Source organism: Globicephala melas, chromosome 11 (genome assembly GCF_963455315.2).
Source record: "Globicephala melas chromosome 11, mGloMel1.2, whole genome shotgun sequence".
NCBI lineage: Eukaryota > Metazoa > Chordata > Mammalia > Artiodactyla > Delphinidae > Globicephala > Globicephala melas.
Window position 1 is genome coordinate 92,403,726 of NC_083324.2, and position 25,509 is coordinate 92,429,234.

Genomic DNA, 25,509 nt, shown 5'->3' on the forward strand with positions numbered 1-25,509 from the left:
GGAGGATGAGGAGATCATCTAGACCTTGAGGGACATTGTAAGAGCTTGGGCATTTACTCTGAATGAAATACAAAGACACTGCAGAGTGTTAGTTATTATGGTATACTGGGATGAAAAATAGACTGCAGGGGGAGGAAGGGTAGAAGCAAGCCGACATGTGAAGGGCTATTGCAGAAATTCAGGCGGGAGATGATGGTGACTCAGCATCACTAGAGATGTAAGAAGCAGTTTGATTCTACATACCTTATGCCCCAAATCTAAGGCTCTATCAGTGTAACATGCGTCATACGTAGCCCTAAGGGCAGCGTGGTGGTGGTGGTGGAAACGAACAAACTAATAAACTATGATAAAGTGCTTTCATATCATTTAGAATTTATATTTTATATTCACTGAATGATCTCTTCAGGTATTTAACTTTTTAATCAGTATCACATTACACACCTAAAAATGTTACAGTAAACGATATAAATTGATTAAAGTTTTCCCCAAACTTCTTCATGTTCATAGTCCAACCTTTTAAAACACTTGTTCAGAGTTAATGTCTGTGGTTTTCTACATGATATTGTCTTCTCTGCCATTAAGAACATTTCTTAAGAGTTCTCCATTATATCTCTGGCACTTTCTTCCAAGCTCCTGACCGCATTGTACAGGGTTTCATATGCTCACTTTTTTCATGTGACCAGAAGGTATTAACTAAAGGTTTTCTGACACAACAAGGACTCTGACAGTCCTTTCTCAGTTGGTCCATAGTGGCTTGTTGACTAAAATGTCTTAGGAATTGCATTTATCCAGCTGTTTGACCAGGAAAAACAGTCAAGACTCAAGAGTTTTTGGTGAGCTCATCCTTCAGCAAATTCACACCTATGCAGGTGGTGACCACTGCTGCCTCATGACAGCTGCCGGAACAGACGTAAGGTGCCAGTGATTATAAGATATATTCCAGCTCTAGAAATGTTTTGAGAGAGATGACAGGAGACTCAAAGGCAGAGAATAGACACCCTATCTATAGGTTATTAATCTTCCTGAAGAAAAATCCTAGAAAAACCAGAAGAAATCCAAGTTATAATAGAAAACAAGCAAGGGAAAATATGGAGTCTTACAGATCAGAATTGCTCATCAAGAGGTGTTATTTGATAAGCAGTGATGGAAGAAGTGTTTATCTTTTTGAAAAAATATATAGTGTTAGGATTTTGTCTGTATACTACAGTAGGTTCCAAATGGATTAAAGAGTTAAATGATTGATAAATAAATAAGATTTTTTTAGAAATCTGAGAGCCAAGAGAATTTTCTGATGGATTGGATGTGAAAATGTAAGAAAGAGGATTTGACTTCAAGATTTTTGGCCTGAAGAGTTGAAAGAACGGAGATGCCACTTACTGATATGGAGAAGGCTGTGTTTTAGCTGGAGCACTTTTTTGAGGGGGGGAATCTGGAGTTCATTTTGGATAAGTTAAGTGGACTTGTCAAGCATGCAGTTGGCTATACAAGCCTGGAATTCAAGAGAGTGATCTGGGCTGGAGATGAAAATTTGGGAGTCACTGGCATTTCAGTGTTTAAATTTAAAGTCATGAGACTGTTTGAAGTCAACAAGGGAGTATGTGCTTGTAGAGAAATGGAGCAAGGACTGAGTTCTGGGGCGTGCCATACTGGGGAGAAGAGAAGGAACCCGCACCAGGAAAGTGAGGAGCAGAGATCAGAGAGGTAGGAGGAAGACTAAGAGCTGGGTGTCCTCAAAAAGCCAACTAAAGAAAATATATCCAGAAGGAAGGAGAAATTAACTGTGCCAAATGCCACTGCAACATACCACATAAGACAGGGCTGTTGATCAGTGGGTTTAGCAGAGTGGAGGTCACTGGTGACCTTGTCGAGAGAGTTTCAGCAGAGTGACGGAGAAGTCCTGACTGGGACAGGTTTAAGAGAGAATCGGAAGAGAGAAGCTATTATAGATTATGGATAGCTTTGGAGGATTTTGACCACAGTAAGGAGTAAAGAAGTGGGATGTGGTAGCTGGTGGTAGAATGGGGAACAGTAGGAGATTTTTTGTTAGATTCAGCAGGGTGTTTGATGATGAGAACGATTCAGTAGCGAGAAACACAGTTGATGTTGTATACAGAGAGGAAAAGTAGCAATGATCGTACCCTCGACTGGACAAGGGAAGTGATCCAGTGTGTTAAGTGGAAAGAGGAGGCTTTAGAGAAGAGCGGCTGTGGTGGAGGGGCGGGGTGTAGGTGTGGGCGCAGGTAGGCAGGTTCATGTGGCTCAGTGTTGTTGCAGGGGTTTTGCTAAGGCTCCATTCCGAATGGAGTTGGTTAAAGCAGGGATCCCCAAACCCTGGGCTGCGGACTGGTGGCGGGCCGTGGCCTGTTGGGAACCGGGCCGCACAGCAGGAGGTGAGCGGCGGGCGATCGGTGAAGCTTCATCTGCCGTTGCCCACCGCTCCCCGTTGCTCCCCACCACTCCTCATCACTCCACACCGCTCCCCATCACTCCCCATCGCTCCCCATCACTCCCCATTGCTCCCTACCGCTCCCCATCACTCCCCATCACTCCCCGTCACTCTCCATCGCTCCCCGTCACTCTCCATCGCTCCCCGTCACTCCCCACTGCTCCCCACCGCTCCCCGTCCCTCCCCACCGCTCCCTGTCGCTAACCATCGCTCCCTGTCACTCCCCAGCTCTCCCCATCGCTCCCCGTCACTCCCCATCGCTCCCCACTGCTCCCCGTCACTCCCCACTGCTCCCCACCGCTCCCCGTCACTCCCCACTGCTCCCCATCACTCCCCACCGCTCCCCATCACTCCCCATCGCTCCCCACCGCTCCCCGTCACTCCCCATCGCTCCCCACCACTCCCCGTCACTCACAGTCACTCCCCATCGCTCCCCGTCACTCCCCACTGCTCCCCGTCACTCCCCACTGCTCCCCACCGCTCCCCGTCACTCCGCATCGCTCCCCACTGCTCCCCATCGCTCCCCACCACTCCCCGTCACTCCCCACCGCTCCCCGTCACTCCCCACTGCTCCCCACCGCTCCCCATCACTCCCCACCACTCCCCGTCACTTGCCATCACTCCCCGTCACTCCCCATCTCTCCCTGTCACTCCCCACTGCTCCCTGTCACTGCCCTTTTTTTTTTATGACTGTGAGATCTGGGATTTCCACATGTCGCTCCCCACCTCTCCCCATCGCTTGCATTACCGCCTGATCCCCGCCCCCCTCCAGTCTGTGAAAAAATTGTCTTCCACAAAACCAGTCCCTGGTGCCAGAAAGGTTGGGCACCGCTGCGTTAAAGGGCCTACGTAGCTGGTTTGCTTTTCCTTTCTTCCCCCTCTTTTTGTGGCACTGAGCAAGTAAAACCAACTTGTCAGTTAGCAGGTTTTGTTCCTCACTGATAGCTAGTGGGGATCATTTGAAAAAGGCTTAGCTAGTTGTAGACATGTTGACTTTTTTTTTTTTTTTTTTTTTGGCGGTACGCGGGCCACTCACTGTTGTGGCCTCTCCGCTTGTGGAGCACAGGCTCCGGACGCACAGGCTCAGTGGCCATGGCTCACGGGCCCAGCCTCTCCACGGCATGTGGGATCTTCCCGGACCGGGGCACGAACCCGTGTCCCCTGCATCGGCAGGCGGACTCTCAACCACTCCGCCACCAGGGAAGCCCGACATGTTGACTATTTTTGTGTTGCCTTCTGATTATTTTTTGTCCTGCTTTAGAATCGCCAGTTCTACTTTTTGCCTTGTCTGTGATTAACCAAGGTTGTTACTCAGCTCTGTAGCAGTGGGTAAAGTGGTGGTTATGGTGGTAGTTGTAAGTTTTCTTTTAAGATACAGTGGTTCTGAGAGCTCTTTTGTTTTTTTATGACTGTGAGATCTGGGACTTCCACATGTAACATATCATTCTTCTACTTAAAAAGGAAAGAAGAAGTTAGTCTTTCTCTTAAAGGCACCACCAAACAAGTGTTTCTATGTTGTGTACCTGTGATCCTTCACTAGCCAGTTGTAGCATTCAATCCCAGTGGAGAGTATGTTCACAGAAAAAAAGTGTACCTATTACGGAACATAGGGTGCTTTACATCTCAGAAAACCTTAGATGTTTTTCAAAATGATCTTTCTTCCCCAGCTCACCTCACCAGTTTGAGAAATGTCCATGTATAAGCTGACTAATTCAGTTGGGATTAGATAAATTCTTTTGTTATAAAAGCTATTCACGTTTAACATGATGCTGCTTTCTAGTTCCTTGGCCTGATTTGAAATCTACCTTTTATAGAAAGCATTATTTGCTTCAATTTTCTTTAGAAAAAAATCTTTTATATATAAAAGAACAAAACTATGATATTGAGGATATAATTTTATTGTGTATACTTAGCTTTTGAATAGCATTTTTAGTAGCTGTCTTCATCTTTCATGGGTTGATAGAAATGAGACCTATGTATTTTTCTGTTCTTTTCATAGAAACTTAAATTATTCTCACTTCTAATTCTACATAGACAGGAGTGCTTTTTTTTTTTAATTTAAAATCAGTTTCCCTGAAAACATTGTTTTACATATATCCATACTCTAGATAGATGCTACAGCGTGGATGCACCTTGAAAACATTATGCGAAGTGAAAGAAGCCGGACAGAAAAGACCACCTATTGTATAATTACACTGATATGAAATATCCAGAATAGGCAGATCTGTGGAGTCAGAAAGTAGATCCGTGGTTGGCAGTGGTTAGGAACTGGTGGTCTGCAGAGAGGGACTGCTAATAGGTATGGAGGTTTTTTCGGAGTGATGCAAATGTTGTAAAATTAGATGGCGATGGCTGCACAGCTCTGTGACTATACTAAGACCCATTGCATTGTTGTACTGTGCTTTTAGAAATCTATAATTTAGCAATTTAGAAGTCTATTATATTTTTAAAAATTTGTAGTTTAGTCAGTTAAGGGCTGTGTCCTTAATCTCTCCCTCAAGTTTTAAGGTTGAGTAAGTGGAATAAAAGGTACAGTTAGTTACTTTTCATTGAGCTTAAACTGACTTTGTCATTTTTAGTTTTTTATCACTTTCTGATTACAGAAGGTAATATAGAGTGTTAGTCAAATGGTAAATGTTTATAAATACAGGAATGTATAACAGAGGAGTTCCTTATAATCCCAGACTCTGTAGATACAATGATTGTGTTGAGTGTATACCCTTCTAGATCTGTTTTAAACTTACGTTAGCCAGTATCTCCATAATTGAATGTAGGATGGAAGAAGATGGGGTCATAGCTGAGGCACTGTTCTATAGCTTGCGTTCTTCATTTAGGAATGTATCTTGGGCCTCTTTCTGTGTCAGTATACACATTTTTAACTCTTCTTTTTGCTTGTTTTTATAATATCTTACTGTGATGTACTACCGCAATTTGAAGATGTACATTTTTGCATATTTTAACATTTATGATATGGGGTGCATCTTAGAATCCATGGCCTGTCAGAGTTTAATGGGCAGTGTTTTTGCTTAGACATAAAATAATGGTAAATCTTGTAGTTAGTGGGGTCTGAGCTTCAGTGATTGTGGTATATAATACCACCTGTGAATAGACATTCTTTTTAATTTTTTATTTGCTATTACAAATCATGCTGTGGGACATATATATTTGCACATGTTTGTTTTTCTGTGGGATTAATTTCTTACAAGTGAAATTGCCTTGTCAGTTTTAATAGATTTTGCTGAATTTCTTTCTTAAAAGGTTCTGTGGGTTCACATTGGTATGTACAGTGGATGAGAGGGCTTATTTTCCCAACGTTCATCAGCACTGGGTATTATTCTCAGTCTTTAAAATCTTAATCTGCTGTGCAAAAACATCTGTTTGTTTTAATTTGCATTTTAAAAAGTTCACTATGTCTCTTCATATTTTTATCATCTTATATTTCTTCAAATTGCCTATTGCCAATTAAATTTTTTTGAACTAGTAATCTTTGTCTTCCTATATTGTGAGAATATTTTTTAAGTATTTGGAACATTGATGCTTATATGTGTGGCAGATTGTTTTCTATAAAGTCTAGTTTTCTTGACATAAGAGTCTTTGGCTTTATATATTTTTGTTTTAAAGTATGTCACAATTTTGTAATGGGGTTTCATGAAAAGAATACTGTGCTACGAGTAGAGAGCCATGAGTTTTTTCCTTTATGTGTGTCATTAACAAGCTGTGTGCTTTTGGAGACACCCCTTAAGCTCTTTAGGTCTCAGTTTTCTCATTGATGAAATGAGAAGGTTGTAATAAGTATCTCACTTGTCTTCGGCTTAAAATTCTATTAACTTGCAAGTTTTGTTGATTGTTAAGAATCAGTACGTTTGTTCAGTATCTTTGTGTGCATTGTGTTACCATTTATTTCCCTAATCCAGTGTGAATATATTTCTCAATATTTTGACACAGTACTCCTTCTGTTTCTGGTTTTGGTTGCTTGGTTGGTCAGCTGATTTTAAAAACACCCTCTTTAAAAAAAAAAAAAAAACACCCTCTTAGCTTTTTGCAGTGAAATCTGTCTAAGCACCTTATATGTACACACGAATTATACTCAATCTTTACCTAATTTTGTACTGAAAATACTTGTGATAACCATTAAAGCAAAGAGATAAGGCATGAATACAGAGACTGAAGATGAAGTAGGATTTGGAGTTACAGAAAGAAAAATTGAACTTAAGATTTGGTGTTAAATAAACCTGTGTTCTAATCCCACCTCTGCCATAGTGTAGAACAACTGTGAGCAAGTTAATTTACCCCTAATCCTCAGTTTCTGTATCTTTATAATGCAAATAATAATAATAATGATTTAACAGGATAATTATGATTAAACCTGACCGTTTAGTAGACATTCAGTAACTTATTCTCCGTTTAGATGTAACAACTAGGGATAGAGCCAAAAGAAGGACTCCTGTATTTTTGTACAAAATTTTTGAAGCTATTAAACTTGATTGTTTTACCTTGAAATCTTGGAGTATATCTTGGAGTAAATGTATTTCTTCATGAATCTGAATATTTAAATCCATCCTTTCCTTTTCTTGAAATGTGCGCGTTTTATTTTTACGTAAAGAATCTCTATTCTTAATGGCACTGTTTTGCTTATAATTAAGTTCTTATCACGATCCCTTAATAAAAGCATCCCAGATGTACAGATAAGTGAAATTATAGAATAGTACGTGCCCAGTTAGGATGTACTTTCATAGTAACTAGCTTCACGTGCAGTTTCTAGAAATGCATCGCTTATATCATACATAGAAGGGTAAACCTGCGTTATACTTGAGTCTCTACAGCTATTATATGACATATTCTTAAGAGCAAGAATGGTGTCTTCATTTATTAGAAGTATAATGCCACATGGTCTCTGAATAAATAAGTAGCTTAGGTTGCTGCGAATTTTTTTTGATGATTAGATTACAGGAAGTGATAGTTTTCATCCAGCATATAATGTATTTTAGATGATTTGCTGTAGTCTTCCTCTACTAGTTTTTGATTGAGATTTTAAAATATTCATGAAGTAAATTTGTAGTTCTGTAGCATTTGAAAGAATATGTTTTTAACATAAAAGGGATAGATGTTTAGTAAAATGTGTTTGTCTTACAGCCCAATTTATATCCTACTGTGGGGCTCCAGACACCAGGAGAAGTCGTCGATGCTAATTTTGGGCAGCATCCTTTCGTGTTTGATATAGAAGATTACATGCGAGAGTGGAGAACCAAAATACAGGCACAGATAGACCGGTTTCCTGTTGGAGATCGAGAAGGAGAGTGGCAGACCATGATACAAAAGTAAGTGAAGAAGTGTGTATTGACATATTCAGAAGTACATTTTTTATAAAACATCTCATCCTTTTGGTAGGAAAGACTATTTATTGAAGCTTTTAAATCTCTTAATATATATCCTAATGATTTTAATGTTTGATTTGGTGACACACATACCAAATTTGTATTTTAGTCTGATTTATTAATTTGCTGGAAGAAATAAAGTGACACTAGATCTCTTAGGTTAATTCATTTGCTATCCTTAGTAACGGATTTAACGGTTTCCATAGGTTACATGATTCAACTATTAATAGTGCCAATGCAAAAGATAAATTCAGAAAGATAATCTAGATTGTATAATTCAGCATTGTGGTATTTGGACATGAACTTGGCTGTGTTGTTCAGCAGTAATGTAAATATTTATGAAGAATAAATTATTGCTCAGTAAGAATAAGCATCAGAATAATGGTGTAATTTACATACTGGAATACAGACTTGATGTGTACATTTCATGTTTCAGGATTTGGCTAAATTTTTCCAGTGAATGGGTTGCTATATAAGAATAATATCAACTATTTTTGTTTACTAGGATCCCTTTTTTTTTTCCTGACTAAAAGCCTCCAGCTTAAGGAATTTTTAAAACTCCATTTACTTATTGTGTGTTCTGTAATTAGACATTTAAGAGGAGCTAAAGGGAATAAAGACCAAGGAACAGTGAGTATGGGGTTAAGATGCCTCAATGCGGGTTAAATATTTAGGAGTTAGTAGTAACAGTGGTAGAGGATGGGCAGCAGCAGAGCAAACAGTGGGTGTCAATAAAAGTACTGCTTATCTCAACTCATTTTTTACCCAAAATTTTCAACTTGTTTTTTTAGGCAGCCTTTTATGAAAAGGTAGAATTCCAATATGGAAGTCAGCAGGAAAATGTAACTCCTGTGACAGTCAACTTTTTAGACTGTGCCTTTGCTTGAAAGGCTAGCCATGACACATGAATGTCAGTAGTACTGAATAGTAGCTCTTAGAACTTGAAATAGTGTAGACTTTAAAATAAATACCAGTAAGTTTAAATTGTCATTCTCCCTACTGTAATCTAACCTGAGAAAATTAAAGATACCATCAGCTTGACACAGTTCATCTTAAATGTCTCTATAATTGCTTTGAACAGTCTTAAATTTACAAATCTAATAAAACTTTGCATATTTTTTTGAGGAGATAATTTTGGACATGATGATGATTCTGAAAACAAGCTTTTTCCCTAGAGCTGTTATCAGAGCCTCAACACTAGTATTTTGTCTTGCACAGTTGAAAGAATAGTGAAACTGACTCAGAATCCCATAGTTGTCATGAGTTAGAGTTGGAGCTAGGATAGACTGCTCTCTGGGGGTCACATCTCTTAATGCTTTGAAAATGGTTACCACTGAGCAACATGGCAGGATAGTTGTAGAGGAAGCATTGTTTATCTTAATCCTATAGCCAGGGTTCAGTGAGGGCACCCCCCCCACCCCATGCTTCAGAAAATTGATACTCACCATGACCTCCTGGGAAGTCCATTTTAAGAGGTTCTCCCCTACCCTCTTAAATTAATTTGAATAATTAGATGAAATAAAATGAAAAACATCTGGTTCTTAGAGATCTTCCCCTCTGCCACCTCAGTCCCCTTTTCCTGAACCACTGCTTCACACCATTTTCTCATGGACCCCTTAGTTGTGCTGGATGGAGGCAGGTTTAAAAGTTGGGTGTTTAGAGAGATATTGGGTATTCGAGTTAATATCGTGTAGTCAACAGTTTTTCTAAGGTTTTGTGGTTAGATGTAAATGCCAACACCACTTGGTAGCTTTTTAAAAAAAGAAACTTTCCCTTTGGCAGTGTCACTTACATGTAAATCATATTTGAGGAATTAATGTCCTGTGCACGACCATACTAACTGATTTAGATTAGAAGGCTGACTCCTCATTGATTAATATTATCACCCTCATAGACTTTGTTCTGGAAGATTCTCTCTCTGGGTTCACCTTAGTATTTTTTGTGTTCACACCTTGTGATCCCATCTTATGTAACTGATGGATAAAGAAAATGGTTCAACTACAGAACACAAAGAGTTAATCTGTTGTTTTAAAATTGTTTTATTTTACAAAATGGCAGCACTTTGCTAGGATAATTCATATGATAAAGGTAAAATAGAAATTATGGTTAGTACGATTGAATAAGGATGGGAAATAATAGGAAAGGACCTGGGGATAATGGAGTACCAAGAGTCAAAGTCATTTAATGTCCTTGATTCTCTGGTAATACTTATTTCTAGGGAGAGTAGTCTCACCTCAGCATTTGCAGTTATCTTTTTGGAAATATTACATGAATAAGACAAAATGATCTTTTTTAACTTATTTTAAAGTTGAGGTACTTAAAGCCTTAATTGTTCCAACGGCATAGGTTGGTCTTGTGATATCAGAGTAGTCCTTGTTTATATAAATTGTAGTATGAAGCATGTATTCTCTTGACTAAAAGATGTGTGTTTCTTCTTTTTATTTTAAGAATGGTTTCATCTTATTTAGTCCACCATGGGTACTGTGCCACAGCAGAGGCCTTTGCCAGATCTACAGACCAGACCGTTCTAGAAGAATTAGCTTCCATTAAGAATAGACAAAGTAAGGACCCTGTGGTGCATGGCTAACACTTGTTTTCAGATTATAGGTTTGGTTACATTGATTTTTAGAAATTTTATTTTTTAAATTAAAATTTTTTCAAATATATTAACTTGAAATTATGCCTCTGAAATTTATTTTTATTGACATTTTTGAAGATTACATTAAAAATTCACTTATTAGCATTCTGGATGTAGAAAGATACAATTTTGGAGAAATTTTTGTAAAAATATTTGCCATTTTTTCTTAAAATACGTTTTCTTGAGCTTTCAGGAAGTAAACATTTACTAAACAGTGTTTTTTTAAATTGGTAAAGTAGTCCACGATTAGATGTTAGTGGAGATAACATGTAAAATAAATTTAAGTATCTTTGCATTTAAATTGCTGTCTAAATTTAAGATAGTATTGATCTTAAGTATTTATGGCTTAGGTCCTGGTGCTTGTGGCCAGAGCTGTGGAGTCTGTTCTGACCAGGGCAGGTCAGCATAACAGCTGGTTCACAGTAGCCATCCAAAGATTGGTGCGGTTAGGCCATCAGGGAGGGCATGGCTTGATGAAAGTATAGGGATAAAAACAAGACATTACGGGTAAGATCATGATGGATGAAAACAAATTTTTTATAGGTCAGACTGCTGTGATAGCACTGATGACACTGCGTTGTAGCTAATCGTATGCTTGCCTGTCTTTCTCACGGCGTTGTAAGCTCTGGCAAGCAGGAGGTGACCGCTTACTCTTCGTATCCCCATCATCTAACCCACAGGGACTGCTCACTGAGTAGCTATTGGATTCAGGTCTTACTCAAAGGCTAGCATTCGTTTAGTACTGGGTGCAAAAGGTTATAGTATTTGATAAGACACTTGGAATATTATTTCTTTAATGTTTCCTATGGTCTTTTTTTTAAAAAAAAAACCACTTTTATTGAGGTATGGTTGACATGTTAAAAACTGTACATACTTAGCATATACACCTGGCTGAGTTTGGAGATAAGTATATATCCATGAAATCATCACCACAGTGTATGCCATAACGTACCCATCTTTTTCATTTTAGTGTTTAGTACATCAGTATTGCTCAACAGGTATTTTTCCTATGCTACTTGTATGCGAGTTTGTGGGGTTTTTTAGTAGTTTAATAAAGTACTTGTTTTTCTAATTTTTTAATTTGTCTGAAAATTTTCGTTGAAGTAGAAACTGAGTTAGAAAAAGAAGTGGAAAGTAATCATGATAATTTATTTAAAGATTTTTTACTAAATTTTTTTTGAGGATCCACTAAGTTTCTGTTTCTATTCTTTTTAAAAAAAATTTATCTTTTGCTTTCTTTTTCTAAATAGGAATTCAGAAATTGGTGTTAGCAGGAAGAATGGGAGAAGCCATTGAAACAACACAACAGTTATACCCAAGTTTACTTGAAAGAAATCCCAATCTCCTTTTCACATTAAAGTGAGTTTAATAAAATGTTATATTAATGATACATGTGTGTATTATATAATCAAAATTATTTTCATACTTTCAGATATTTGGATATAATTTTGTAATGTAGCCCCTTTAAGTGACAGGTTATAGAATGTGCTTCTGTGTCGAGGACTGTGGGCAGAAGGCAGCTGTTGCTTCGTGTTTGCACTCTGTCATTCTGTCCTGTGTCTAAGAATGTGAAAGTCTGACTTAGAAGATGGATGTCTATTTTTCCTCCTGTAAAGTGCCTTATAGTAAGTTTGGGGCATTTTAAAAAACTGTGGTAAAAATATACATAAAATTTGCAATTTTTGCATGTACAGTTTTCTGGTATTTACATTGTTTCTGGTACATTCACATTGTTTTTCAACCATCCCTTTCTAGAACTTTTTTCATTATCCGAGACTGAAACTTGGTACGCATTAAACACTGCCTCCCCATTCCTCTCTCTCCCCCCAGCTCCTGGCAACCACCGTTCTACTTTCTGTCTCTATAAATTTGAATTTGACTGCTCTAAATACCTCATATAAATAGAATCATAAAATATTTGTCCTTGGTAACTGCTTTGTCTCACTTAGCATAACGGGTGTACAAATATATGTTAGAGTCCCTGCTTTCACTTCTTTTGCATATACAGTCAGAAGGGGAATTGTTGACCATATGATAATTTTGTGTTTAATTTTTTGAAAATTAGTCCTCACAGTTCCGTAGCCCTGCACTGTTTTACATTCCCACCAACAGTGCACAAGAGTTCCAGTTTCTCCACATCCTCACCAACACTTGTTTTCTGTTTCTTTTTTTGTTTTTGTTTTTTTCATAAATAATAGCCACCCTAACTTGGCATTTTTTAATTGGTCGTATGAATCTTCGTTATTTTAAAATTCAGGTGTTATTAGGTTTAAGATTTAAACTTTAAGCACCAGAAATTCTAAGCCCAGTGTCAAAATTGTCTTGCTTTAGAATCAAAGTTTAAATGTGGCCTGTTTTGGTTAAGAGGGATGAGGAAACTTGGGGACTTAGGCTCTTATTTTGTATGTAGGTAAGTATGTATATAAAAGTACATGTTTATAAAGCAATTATACTCCAATAAAGATGTTAAAAAAAAGGTACATGATGTTCTTATGTACTGTTTGGTTTGCTTCCAAGTGCAAATATTATTTTGATTATTTTAGCTAAAAAAAATGAGGTCCATTTTGGTTTGTTTATTATAGCTACAGATAGATTTTCATTTTCTTAGTAAATCTTGATTAAAGGCGATAAAATGTCTTTTGCATTATACTCTCATTTTTCTGGAAAATTTTAAATTGATTCTAAGCAGTACAGTATATGGAACCATGTTTAGTGTTTTTAGCATACTATCTAAAGCCCACATTTACTGATAAAAATACAAGTTCTTAAAATATTTCCTTTCAGAAATCTGTTGCTATTAAATAAACAAACAGTAATTTGAAGATCATGTAAGTAAATTTTTGTTTTCTCTTTTTAGAGTGCGTCAGTTTATAGAAATGGTGAATGGTACAGATAGTGAAGTACGATGTTTGGGAGGCCGAAGTCCAAAATCTCAAGACAGTTACCCTGTGAGTCCTCGACCTTTTAGTAGTCCAAGTATGAGCCCCAGCCACGGAATGAGTGTCCACAGTTTAGCATCAGGCAAAGGAAGTGCTGCACATTTTTCTGGTGAGGTTCAGTCTTATGACGTTATCTTAAAATTTTTACCCTTCTTCGTGGTTTTGAACCAAAATAAAATTTTTTCAAAAATCTAGACATTTCTGCTAGGCGTTTGGTACATTTGTATACTTGATCTCAAGATGTTCTGGAGGAAAAATTGTGGGTGGGTCAGATTCATGTGTTTTTAGTACCAGGAAGTGACTTAAAGATGAGCTGTTTCTAAGAACAGGTTATTAACAGATCTCCATAAATGACGATCTCCACATTTGTATACTTGATCTCAAGATGTTCTGGAGGAAAAATTGTGGGTGGGTCAGATTCACGTGTTTTTAGTACCAGGAAGTGACTTAAAGATGAGCTGTTTCTAAAAACAGTTTATTAACAGATCTCCATAAATGAAGGGCAACATTCAAGTTGTCTCTAGAAATTAAAGCGGAGATATTTGGTCATGAGAAGGTAATTGTGTGTTTTAGGAAAGGATAACTGTAAAGGCGGTGACGTGGCTGTGGTGTCTGGAGCCACCGATCACCATACCCAGCCACGTAGCCCGGCTGCCTCTTGCTCACTCTTTCCCAGCCAAGCTGCCAGCAGGAGTCAGCTCTGCCCGTTCATTTCCTCCTATCCTTTTCTGGACTCACCAAGGCCTTTGGTGTTCTCTTAATTAAAATTCTCTCCTTTCTTGGCTTTTATGACATCACTTCTGCAGGTTTATTTCTGATCCTTCTCAGTCCTTTTTCTTTGCTTGTCTCTTTAATTCTGTTTTTCCCAAGGTATTATGTTTCCTCTGTACATTTAACGTTCTAAAGCAGAAATCAAATACTGTTTCCTGTCCTTTCAAAGAGTAGAGCAACACCTTTGCGTTTTCTCACTCAGCATATACCTTTCTACGTTGCTGCCTCTCAGCCTGTTTACATCACCATCCTGCACAGTGTGCGTGATTCTCATGTTTGTGTCCTTAGTCACCACCCCCTGACACCATGTGTCACGTCAGGCTTGGACAGATTCTTAGCCTCGGTGTATTCATATGTAAAATGGGGTTATGATAACTGGGCTTCATGGGCGGGGGCTGGGGGGTTGTGAGGATTAAATGAGACCTATAATTAAGCCTTCAATAAATACAGGAGGAGATGACAGCTCACAATTAAGTAACCTTATGTTCTTTCAAAGAAGTTATCCATTTGTTTTCTATTTAAGTAGTCCATTGACTTTCCTGCATTATAAAAGTCTTAAATACATGATCAGAATATGGTACATCTGTTACAACCTTATGTGTTTGTTTCTATTTTTATAAAGTTTCTCTTTCTTTTTTCCCAGGTTTTGAAAGTTGTAGTAATGGTGTAATATCAAATAAAGCACATCAGTCATACTGCCATAGTAAACACCAGTCGTCCAGTTTGAATGTACCAGAACTGAACAGTATAAACATGTCAAGGTCACAGCAAGTTAACAACTTCACCAGGTAACGATATCCCTAGCTTTTGTGTTACTATAAGCAACCTTAATTATAGATGTCATCATTTTTAATAATTTGGAGAAATTGAGTTAGATGGTCCATAGTGGGGCTCTGAGAGTTCCCAAGCCCCCAGAGGTTAAAGGGGTGGGGAGTAAGTTCTCCAAAGCTTTCTGTTCTCCTAGAGTTCATGGAGGCTCATCCTTCTGTTCCTTCCCCTTCCTCTACGTCACTCTTCCCTCTAGTGGGGTGATAGGGACACATCCAGGTTCTGCATTTCATCTTCCTGCCACCGCAGACCCGTACAGGTGGTTACGTACATGCCACTTGTTATGGTTCTGCATTTCATCTTCCTGCCACCGCAGACCCGTACAGGTGGTTACGTACATGCCACTTGTTATGTTTCCATTAGTATATTTAACCTCTGCAGTTAACATTTGATACAGTTACAACTATTTTTTTTCTTTGTGTGTGGTTTTTTTGGTGTAAGTGTGTGAAGTGTTTCCTGAGTTCCAAATAACTAACTTTACAAAAAATATTTGTTGATGAGAACCTATCTTTAAGTAGCTTGCGTATAACAGACGGTTAAGTCATTTAGTAAAAATATACAGTGCGAGGAGAGTATTGAGAACCTGTTGGGTGTCAGACACTGCTGGGCATGGTCTCCACTCGAAGAGCTTTGAGAGAAGAGATGTCTCTCTCAGCATACTATGACATACTCAGGTTTACTATTCATGAAACCTGAAGGTTTCATTTGAATTGAATGCTAGTGTGTGACAGCAAGTTCTTATGGATTTTATCAATTTGATGTTGGTTTGGTCTTAGAACGTGAATTGATTGGTCACACTGCGTTTTGGGGGAATGTTTATCAGTGCAAAATTCTCCCATTGAAGGAGAGAGAACCTAATGTTTACCATGACTCTTAATGGAAATATGACTCTGGAGAAAGAAGTATGTGTAAAAATCTGTTTTCACAAATTTGGAGATTAATCAGAATTTCCAGGTTATCTGTCACAAATGACAAAAATGTACTGAAGTAATGGTATTGTGTGGTACAAGTGATAATGAAGTCCACAAAAATGGTATGAGAAGAACAGTAGGAAAACAGACTCTCTTGCAGAGGAGGTCAGGGTAGTCAGTAGAGATGACATAACTAGAAAATATAAGATTAGAATATTCTGAAAATTTTGTATGGAAATTTAAAAGATTAAGCCTTTAGTACATCATTGTACTTTATAGTATATTAGTACTTTATCATTGTTAGAGGGTTCTACCATAGTTTGAGGGTAGGATTGCAGTTTCTTCGTGAGTTTTTCTCTTAAATACTATCTTCATGGCAGGAAGTTGCTAAAGAGACCTATTATTACCTGAGTGGAGGGAAGCAAGCTTAACGGAAGGGGTTGATGACACAGCATCCTCTTTTGTGTGCAGTATAGAAGAAAGTAAGCTTTTAAACTGTCTTAAACTGTTAAGCAGTAACAGTTACTTTCTAGTTGGTAATGGCTTTCCTTACCAACGGTATTGTGAAGTAGGCAAAGATGGTATTAACTGTGAAAACCATTTTACAGATGTAGAGCTGAGTACCAGAGAAGTAAATGACTTTTTTTTTTTTAAGGTCCATAATTAGTAACTAGTAAGTTGCAGAGCTGTGACTACTTCCTGGGATGTCTGACTTCTAGACTTGTGCCTTCTCCATTACCCCCCATCAGAAATGCTCTTCTCCCCGCCCTCCTTCTTCTCCCCCATCTTAACTTCTGTTCAAGCTGTAAAACTCAACTTCAGATGTTACCTCTTCCAGGATGTTTTCTTTGATTTATATCCCCGCCAAATGTTGTGTCACTCCTTGTGGAGCTTTCATCACAGAACTGAGTCTCTGTACTATAATAACTTTATTAGCTTTTTCTAGGCTGTTCACTCCTGGAGGGCAGGGGCTGTTTCATTAAATCCTTAGCACCTAACACAGAGCATGGCCCAGAGGCTCTTAAATGTGTGTTGAATGAAAGTATCCCTCTCAAATATTATATTGGATTATGAAAAATGCACTTTAGTATATTAATAAGATCACTAAAAGCTACGATCTTAAGGATTTCCCTTAAATTAAACATTATTTTCAAAGTTTGATTTTTCTTATCAATTCTCAAATTTCATCAGGATACGAAACAAGCTTTTCTGACTGACAGGAATGTCCTGGGGCCATGGCCCTCTTCTTCCTAGATCTCTATGGGCCTTTTTACCCTGATAGGTCTTACGGATAGAAGTATGTATGCACCCACGCGCGCCCACGCACCCAAGCTGTAAGGTGCTTTTTGCTTATCTGCATTCGATGTTCTTTTTTTCCTACAAACATTGCCTTTTTAATGAGAAAAGATCATTTTTATTTAAATATTCTCTAAATTTTCATCAAACGTTTCCTTTTGAGCTGTATAATCATAACCTAGATCTTCATAGGAGAAATTTGGATGGTTAGATATTGTTGCTTGGGGTGTGGAAGGATCTGAAGGGCAAATATTGACGAGCTCAGCATGGAACTGTCGGCACATGCTATTCGTTCAGGCAGCGTGACGTAGGTGAGAATTGGCAATGCCCTAAGTATCTCCAGAGCAGTCTTTTAAAAATTAAGATGCAGCAAAAATACTTGAGAATCTTCACCAATAAGAAAGCCTGTGAGAGAAAAATAGTGTTGGGCGCTGGGAAGGTATGAAGGGATGAGACTGAGTAGTTTTGCAGGTTATTACTTGCCATTGAGAAAGAGTATATTTTTGAGTAGTGAGGACAAATGCCAAAACATCAAGGCTGTTAGTGAAAAAAGATAGTCTAGAAGCGAGTCGAGTATGAGGGTGGGGAAAGAGCTGAAGAGAGGTGGGTTCCAGGAGTAGTTTGAGAGGGAGGGTTTCCCTTACACGCTGCAAGTGCATGCTGGGGTGAGGGCCAGGGATTCTGGGGCAGGAGTTGATTAACAAAGAATGGAGAGCAGATCTGAGTTTGAAAAATAGTGGGAAATACGTGCTGAAAAATGATTTCTCCATATTGATCGGAAGTCATCAAACCACTACATTTTAGTCCACGTACTTTATCTCCAGGAGTACAGAGTTGTTAAAGGTCAGCTACAGATTGGGCTTTGAATACATTCAGGATGTAACTAAATACCTTTATTCCAGATTGCTGTTGCGTTGTGAAGTCAGTTTATACGTAGGCTCTGTAGTTGAGTAGTAATTTATTTTAAACTAAGCTGCAAGTATGCTATTTCTAAAATTAGGTTTGTTTTTTCATTTTCAGTAATGATGTAGACATGGAAACAGATCACTACTCCAATGGAGTTGGAGAAACTTCATCCAATGGTTTCCTAAATGGTAGCTCTAAACATGACCACGAAATGGAAGATTGTGACACCGAAATGGGTCTGCAGTGATATTTCTTACATTTTTAATAAAAAATGATGACTACAAGGTTATGTTTTTACTTGTGCTGATTCACAGCTGATGAGCACAGATCAAATTTGAAGATGTGTGTGCCACTGGCTTTTACAGCGATACGTATCACTTCTCGTAAAATTCCTTGTGAGAGGGGGTTGCCAGAGAGGGTAGAGTTTAATTTTTTAGTATCTTCTTTGCTGAACTGTTTCTGCGCAACTGTAGTGCTTTCATTAATGTAGGAGTACTAACTTATTAGTGTTAAATATCCTTTAGGACAGCTAAGGTTGGAGATATGAAAAGTTTTTATACCTATTTCAGTATAGCCAATAAAGGCCAAATGGGTAGAGATGATTTTATAAGTTCTAATCAAACTTTCTTAAATTCATTCAATGTGAATATATGTGACTCTGCGCAGCCCAGCGCCTGGCAGATAGTAGGCGCCTGCATTTGACACCCCCTGGCTCCTGCCCCCTCAGAACATGTGGCTGACAGATACGTTCGCACACATAAGTTTACTTTGTTGACAACTTGTGCAGTAAATTGTACCGAAAAGTTCAACCATCAGCAAACTTTCCCATCAATCGGAGAGTGAAAATTATTGAAGCTTATACATTCTGATTTGTCAGAACGTTAGATTTCTTAGTATTTTGAGATTAAAGGTATTGATTCAGATTGCTAGAAACTACTTTATAAATGCAAACTTATTACACAACCACCTTGTTGTTGAGGATTGTGTGTCCAATGCATAATTCACTCTTTCAAGCAAGGAGTATGATTGAAAAGGCAGCCTAGCTTCACTCTATCAGGTATCAGCAAGCAACCTCAACATTCCAAGAGTCATTTGAGCATAGTGATTAAGAGCAGGAGCTCTAGAGCCGGATCACCTGGATTTGAATTCTGCAACTGCCACTTACTAGCTGTGTAACCTTGGACAAATTACTTAGGAGCTCTTTGCCTCAGTTTCTTCATCTGTAAAATGGGTATAATAATAACTGCCTCATAGCTGATCTGTAAAAAGCTAATAGCACAAAGTAAGTGCTTCGTAAACAGTAACTATTATCATTATCATTAGTGATTTATGATGTTGTTATTAGTGACTTATACTGTTTGTTATTGATCAGTGATTATTGTCAGTCAAGATATACACTGTAAAATTTTTTCCTAAAAGTAGTATTTTTCTAAAAGTAGTATAATTAACCCTTTTGATTAGTATGTGGTGTCTTCTGTGTTTTTATTGGAGTCATTTAGCCTTTCTTACCTTCTATCTCTGTTCTTTGTCAGTTAAAGTAGCCTGAGAAGCACTACTTTTTTCTTTTTCTTTTTTTCATGTTGCTGTAGTTTTAGAAAATCGTGCTTATTATTAACCTTTCATAAAATTTTCCCTGAGACATATGTACATGCTAACACTGAAAGGTTTGTCACCTGACTTTCAGCTGAAAGCTGGGTATTGGATCCTAGACTCTTGAGGCCTAGATAAAGTATACCTTTTAGCTACAAAGTTCCACATTAAATTAAAAATCTGCATATTTAGGTAAAATATTAGGAAGTAATTACTAAATGAAACGTCCAAAATGTTGTAAGCAGTTTATGTTCATTTCTCCATTGTACTCCAGATGTAAGGTAGTAAAATACCTGTTTGTTTTGCTTACAGAAGTTGATTCAAGCCAGTTAAGACGCCAGCTGTGTGGAGGAAGTCAAGCCGCCATAGAAAGAATGATTCACTTCGGAAGAGAGCTACAAGCGATGAGTGAGCAGCTGAGGAGAGAGTGTGGCAAGAACACAGCAAATAAAAAAATGTTGAAGGTAAGTTTGTTTTTCCTTGAAAACTTATAAATGTGTCAAAGGAACTAAAATGTAGTTTTGTAACACATTGAGCAACACTGGAATTCCTGTTGCGAACTTGGACGCGCGCCCCTCCCTGGCTTCCAGCCCGGCTGAGGGTGCGGACACACGGCAGGGTTCGGCAGCCCGGCTCTACTGGACAGGCGCTGGACTTCTGTACAACATACAGATTAAATCTCAGTTCTGCCACTTACCAGTGTTGTGTGCCCCTTGTCAACTTGCTTTCTTAGTTTTCTCGGCTATAAAATTGGCAGAGTTATTAGGAGAAATGTGGGTGTGCTGATAAAACTATAAATTTGAGATATTTTTACTTTAGTAGAGATTGTTCAGGGTCGCAGCAAATTGAATGTATAACGTGTGGCTTTTCTTTTGAGATTGGTGAAGGGTTGGGTCATCTTTCACAGGGAAGAGATAAAACACGTCTTCAAGTCTCTTCTGGATTGATGTCTGCGCTGGATATAGTGAGATGGAGAAAATGGAAACAGTTCATTAAGTTAGCCACAGTTCTGTGTAGCAGTTAAAGATGGAGTTTTGCCTACCTTAAGTCAGCATTGCAGTTAGTGGTAGAGATGAGGTTTTTTTCATGTTCATAGAAGTCCCACCAGCCCTGTACACCTGTGAAACATGAACCTAGCCATTGTAGTTTTTTGTTTGTCCTGCACAAGGTTGGGCTCAAAGTTGGTTTGTTACAAATATCTTCTCCTGAATGTTTTGAAATAAGCCCAAAAAACGAAGGGGAGATGCACGTAGGCCTTTACACTGATGCTTGGGTATAGGAGAGGGCGAGACTCAAGACTCCTGCCATCCCTTCCTGACCTAAACTGAGAGAGGGCCAGCGAGCAACACGTAGTAGTGCTAAATATGGCATAAAATCAGTCCCCCCAAAAGAAACCCATCCCAGCTGCATGCACTGTAGCCTCAGTAGAGCACCTGTCTAGTCTAGGATGGGTTAAGAAGCCACGTATATACACCTCCAGATAAAAAGGCATGCATAACTTGATTTTTCCAGACTGGGAATTTTCATCATTATACAACTTTGAGAATCTTTTCTGATATCAACAGTGCTAAGAAACTTCTCAGGCTTTATTATTATTTCACATATCCAAAGCTATCCATTTGGGAAACTTCTTTACTAGGTACTGGGGTTGTTTTAGGGCAGTGGTTCTCAACCTTTTTGGTATCTAAACACTTTAAAAACTATTAAAGATTCCCAAAGGGCTCTTGTTTGTATAAGTTATATTTATTGATTTTACTCTACTAGAAATTAATACTAAAATTATTAATTCATTTTAAAATAAGTCATTGTTATTTTTCATAAGTGTTATTTTATCTTCCTAAAATAAACAAACAAAAATAGAAGAGTGGCCCTGCTTTACATTTTTGTAAATCTCTTTAATGCTAGGTTTAGTAAATGATAAGCTGGATTCTCATACCTGCTTCTGTATTCAGTCTGTTAGCCTCTGGGAAACCCCACTGTATAGTTTTGAAAGAATGAGAGTGAGAAACGAGCAAGTAATATCTTAGTATTACTATGAAAATAGTTTTGCCCTCACAAGAGACCCTGAAAGGGTCTTCAACCCAGTTGTTCCTGGATCGTGCTTTGAGAACTGATGTTTTAGGAGATACTTGGGGATGTGAAATGTTTTTAAAAAAGAAATCATAGGCTTTTTTACACTGGGTCATCTGACTCTGTTTTCTTGTTAATACTTTATGCTGATGGAGTATGATTTTATGTAGTCCCTTTGAAAATTTCACTCCATTGCTTATTCTTTGATTCTAATTTGCGTGAAGCACAGGAAGTGGCATTACATGGCCTGTCCTCAAAGATACTCCTTGATTATATATTGAATTAAGTGAAGATGTGATTCATCATCTAAAGAATGTGGATGGCTTTGATTTTGTACCTATGACTTCTGAGCAAATGCCACCTACTTCAAGAGATTGTCTTAACATTCTGAGCTGCTTCTCTCCCATTCCCCAAACTTATCTTGATCCAGGTAAGAGATAAGATGGGTGGCTGATCCAGCTTCTAAGCACCTAAAGAACAATGCTGGAGGATTGAGGGTAACACAAAGAGAACTTTTTTTTTTTGCCCTGCTTGAGGTGGTTTAGAAATTACTGTTTTCTTTTATTCTTCACTTCAGGTCATGGGTGGTTGAAATGGGTGTTTTTATCTTTAGTTTTGTTTGAATTTGCACAGACTTCTGAAGCATGCATACATGTGTAGAGAGACAGGATTTGGTTAAGGCCGGCTTGAGACTTACCGAAGTTGCCGTAATGTACACGCGTGTTGTGCTTCCCCTCAGTCGCGGAGTAGCAGGCGCACCGCAGACCTTGGGGTAGCCCACCTGTGCTAAACACGGGCTGGGCGGCCTGCTGCAGCCGTGGTTCTCTTGACCTTTTTCTGACTTTCTTGGTTTTCCTTTCCTGTTTTCCTGTTGTCTTTGTTTTTGTTGCTTACCTGCCTGAATCTGCCAGTGGCTCCCGGGAGAGCCACCTGAATTGTTCAACAGCTGTTTACTGCGCTTGCGCAGAGCAGCAGGGCACCTGCTGGAGGGCCGGGAGAGTCAGGTTAGAGCGAGCAGCCCCAGCTGCAGGTAGCTCTCAATCTAGTAACTTTAGATGCACCCTGTTTAGAAACTGCTACAGAGTTTAAGCCAAGTGTAAGTACAGTTTGAGAATCCTACCTAAATGTCACACTTTGTCAGAAATTTTCCCACTGAGGTAATGTTTTTTCTAAAATAAAAAGTAACCCATAATACCATGATATTTAACAGGTATTTTCAGTTTTGTGCCTTCAATCGCATGGGCATATATTTTATCTGGTTGGTAAGTGTAGTTATCCTATTTGTATTGTTCTTATTATCATAAAAAATGTATTTCCAGTTTCTATGCGTTACTGACAATTATTTTTAAATGGCTACATGATATTCTAGTGTGTTGCTATATCAGTTTATTTAAGCATTGCTCTATTTTTAGATTTTCTATTTGCCTTTTAAAAAATGCTTTGAACACCTTTATACATGTATCTTTGTTTCTTCCTTAAAATTATTCCACTGGAATAAAGTCCTAGAAATAGAATTATTGAGTCAAAGGATACAATTATTGTGGCTCTTGCTACGTGTTGCTGCGTTGCTTTCCAGAAACGTCTACCAACTTAGCAGCAGTAATAAAGGGATGTGCCGGTGGCACTGATACCTTAATTCTACTTTAGTGGGTTTAACATGTATCTCAAAATTGCTTATTTGCATTTCTTTGGTTACTCTCACCAATTAGTCTTACAGCAGAATTTAAAACAGTAAGGTTGCTTTGCTGATTTCATTCCCCTTGTAAAGAAAGATGAAGTTCTAGATATTTACTCCTGGGAACTTGATGGCATAAACCGGTTGTGTTTTTTTTAAGGGTTTTTTCAGTTTTCTTGCTTAAAGCTTCACTCTACTTGCAAGCTGTGCTTCATAGTGTTGTGTGATCCATCTAAAATCAAGTCTAATTCATATCACTCCGTTATGTAAAACTCTGTTGCCTTATTGGAAAAAATGGAAGCTTTTTAGTGTGATTTTTAGGGTGTTTTAGGATCTAAGCCCTTACCCATGGTTCCAGCCATGCCTTTTCTTCTTTCCAGCCTCAGTTTCCATGTAGCTTGAGCCTGTATCTGTGATTGCTTCTCGTGACACAGTGCACTCTGTTAATAAGCAATACACGGTACATCACTTACATGTCTGCCTTCCCCACGGGACTGTGAGTCCTCGAAGCAGTGATGAGGTCCTGGTGGTCCCCGTCTGTGTCCAATAAATATTTGTTCAGCTATACTGAAAATATGGGGGCAAAATTTTAGACTTTTTTCCTCTTAATATTTAGATTGGTAATTAAAAGAAAGAAACTGTATCCTACTAAAAGAAGTACAGTACCGTGTGGTGGTAATCTCTCACTGCCTCAGTTCGCGTCTAAGATGGGCATAGTAGTAACCACCTCCTAAGGTTATTGTGAGGATTAAATGAGATGATACACATTAGCGCTTGAAACATTGCCTCACACAACATTAGCGCACAGTAAATTACTACCATCATTATCTTTTTCTGTGAATTTTGTTTTAAATGCTAGAAGGTGTATTTGACAGAATGGTCTTGATTTGACTTTTGGGACTACAGCATTTCACCTTTTTGGTAGCATGTCAGGATGTAGACGCAAGAGGATAGTTCTGTGCTTAAAATAGTGATGTAGCAGTTATTCCTTGGACAGATTCTTTAGTCTGTCTTTTAAAATTCATGTGCGCTATAGGGATGGTACCTCATTAGATGGTTGTGGGGTGAATTAAGTCTTGAGCAAAGCTCAGTCTTTAGAAATAGCGTGATTAGAGTTAGCTTCACAGGATATCAATCTTTCTCCATCAATAAATTTGGATTGGGGGGAACCAGAAGTAGAATCTAGTAGCTCTGTGAGATGCATAAAATATCTTAAATACTGTTAAGAAGCAGATCTTGCAATCAGCAGGTATATGAAGTTTTTTTTCTTCTCCTTGTATCTACTAGCACCTGTGAGTAGCTGCAGGGGATTCCAACTAGTGTAAGTTCTTCAAAGAACTTTCATTAATAACTGTGGCCAGAAGTCTCATGTGAATGAGATACTCAGCAGTGTAGGACAGTGGAGGTGCCCCGTGTATCCCTGTCTGTAGCCTCAGGCCGCACAGCTCTGCTTTACGGGCAGTTCTTCTCCAGTCATCACAACGTAGAGGCCAATTCAGATAAGAAAGGGCAAGAGCAGGCTTGACCAGGAAGCCTCACCCCACTAATAAGATGGCTAGAGGGGTGCCGGAGCAGCTTCACGTTGGGAGGTGCTATTCTTTAGGAATTTGTCTTCCACGTTTGAACGAGCAGCAGTTTGAGTGTCGCGCTACTGAATTCACTGGTTTGGTTTCCCCAGCGCCTTTCCACGTGCCGTCTGAACTGGGAAGGTGTGCTGTGTCTACCTGTATCTGTATCTGTATCATAATGTTACTCTGGATTAGGGCATTGGCTTCTGGCAAAACGATAATATATCTTTTACTGAAAGAGTGAGCTGACATTACTAATTTTGTTTAGCTCAGTTAGTCCTCATAAACTCTGTGAAATAGGACCTTTTATAATCCCCATTATACAAATGATGATACTGATACTTAGGAAGGTTGTTCTTGCCAAAGGCCACTCTGGTGATGCAGCTTAACTTGAAGCCAATGTCTGAAACCACTGTAGTTATGTGCTTCCCACAGAAAGATGACAGGAAGACAGAGCCATCGTCTGAAAAGAAGACTGTGTGTCAGTTACTTCAGG

General features: G+C 38.6%; 1 protein-coding gene across 1 annotated transcript in view; it reads left to right on the top strand.

The window, feature by feature from the left end:
- Window positions 1-25,509, top strand: part of RANBP9 (RAN binding protein 9) — an 89,782-nt gene that overhangs the window by 59,410 nt on the left and 4,863 nt on the right. The window contains exons 6-12 of the mRNA XM_060308063.2: window positions 7,580-7,764; window positions 10,270-10,382; window positions 11,710-11,818; window positions 13,317-13,507; window positions 14,813-14,957; window positions 18,225-18,346; window positions 20,013-20,164. Of these exons, the coding sequence (XP_060164046.1) occupies window positions 7,580-7,764; window positions 10,270-10,382; window positions 11,710-11,818; window positions 13,317-13,507; window positions 14,813-14,957; window positions 18,225-18,346; window positions 20,013-20,164 (1,017 nt within the window). The remainder of the gene's footprint in view (window positions 1-7,579; window positions 7,765-10,269; window positions 10,383-11,709; window positions 11,819-13,316; window positions 13,508-14,812; window positions 14,958-18,224; window positions 18,347-20,012; window positions 20,165-25,509) is intronic.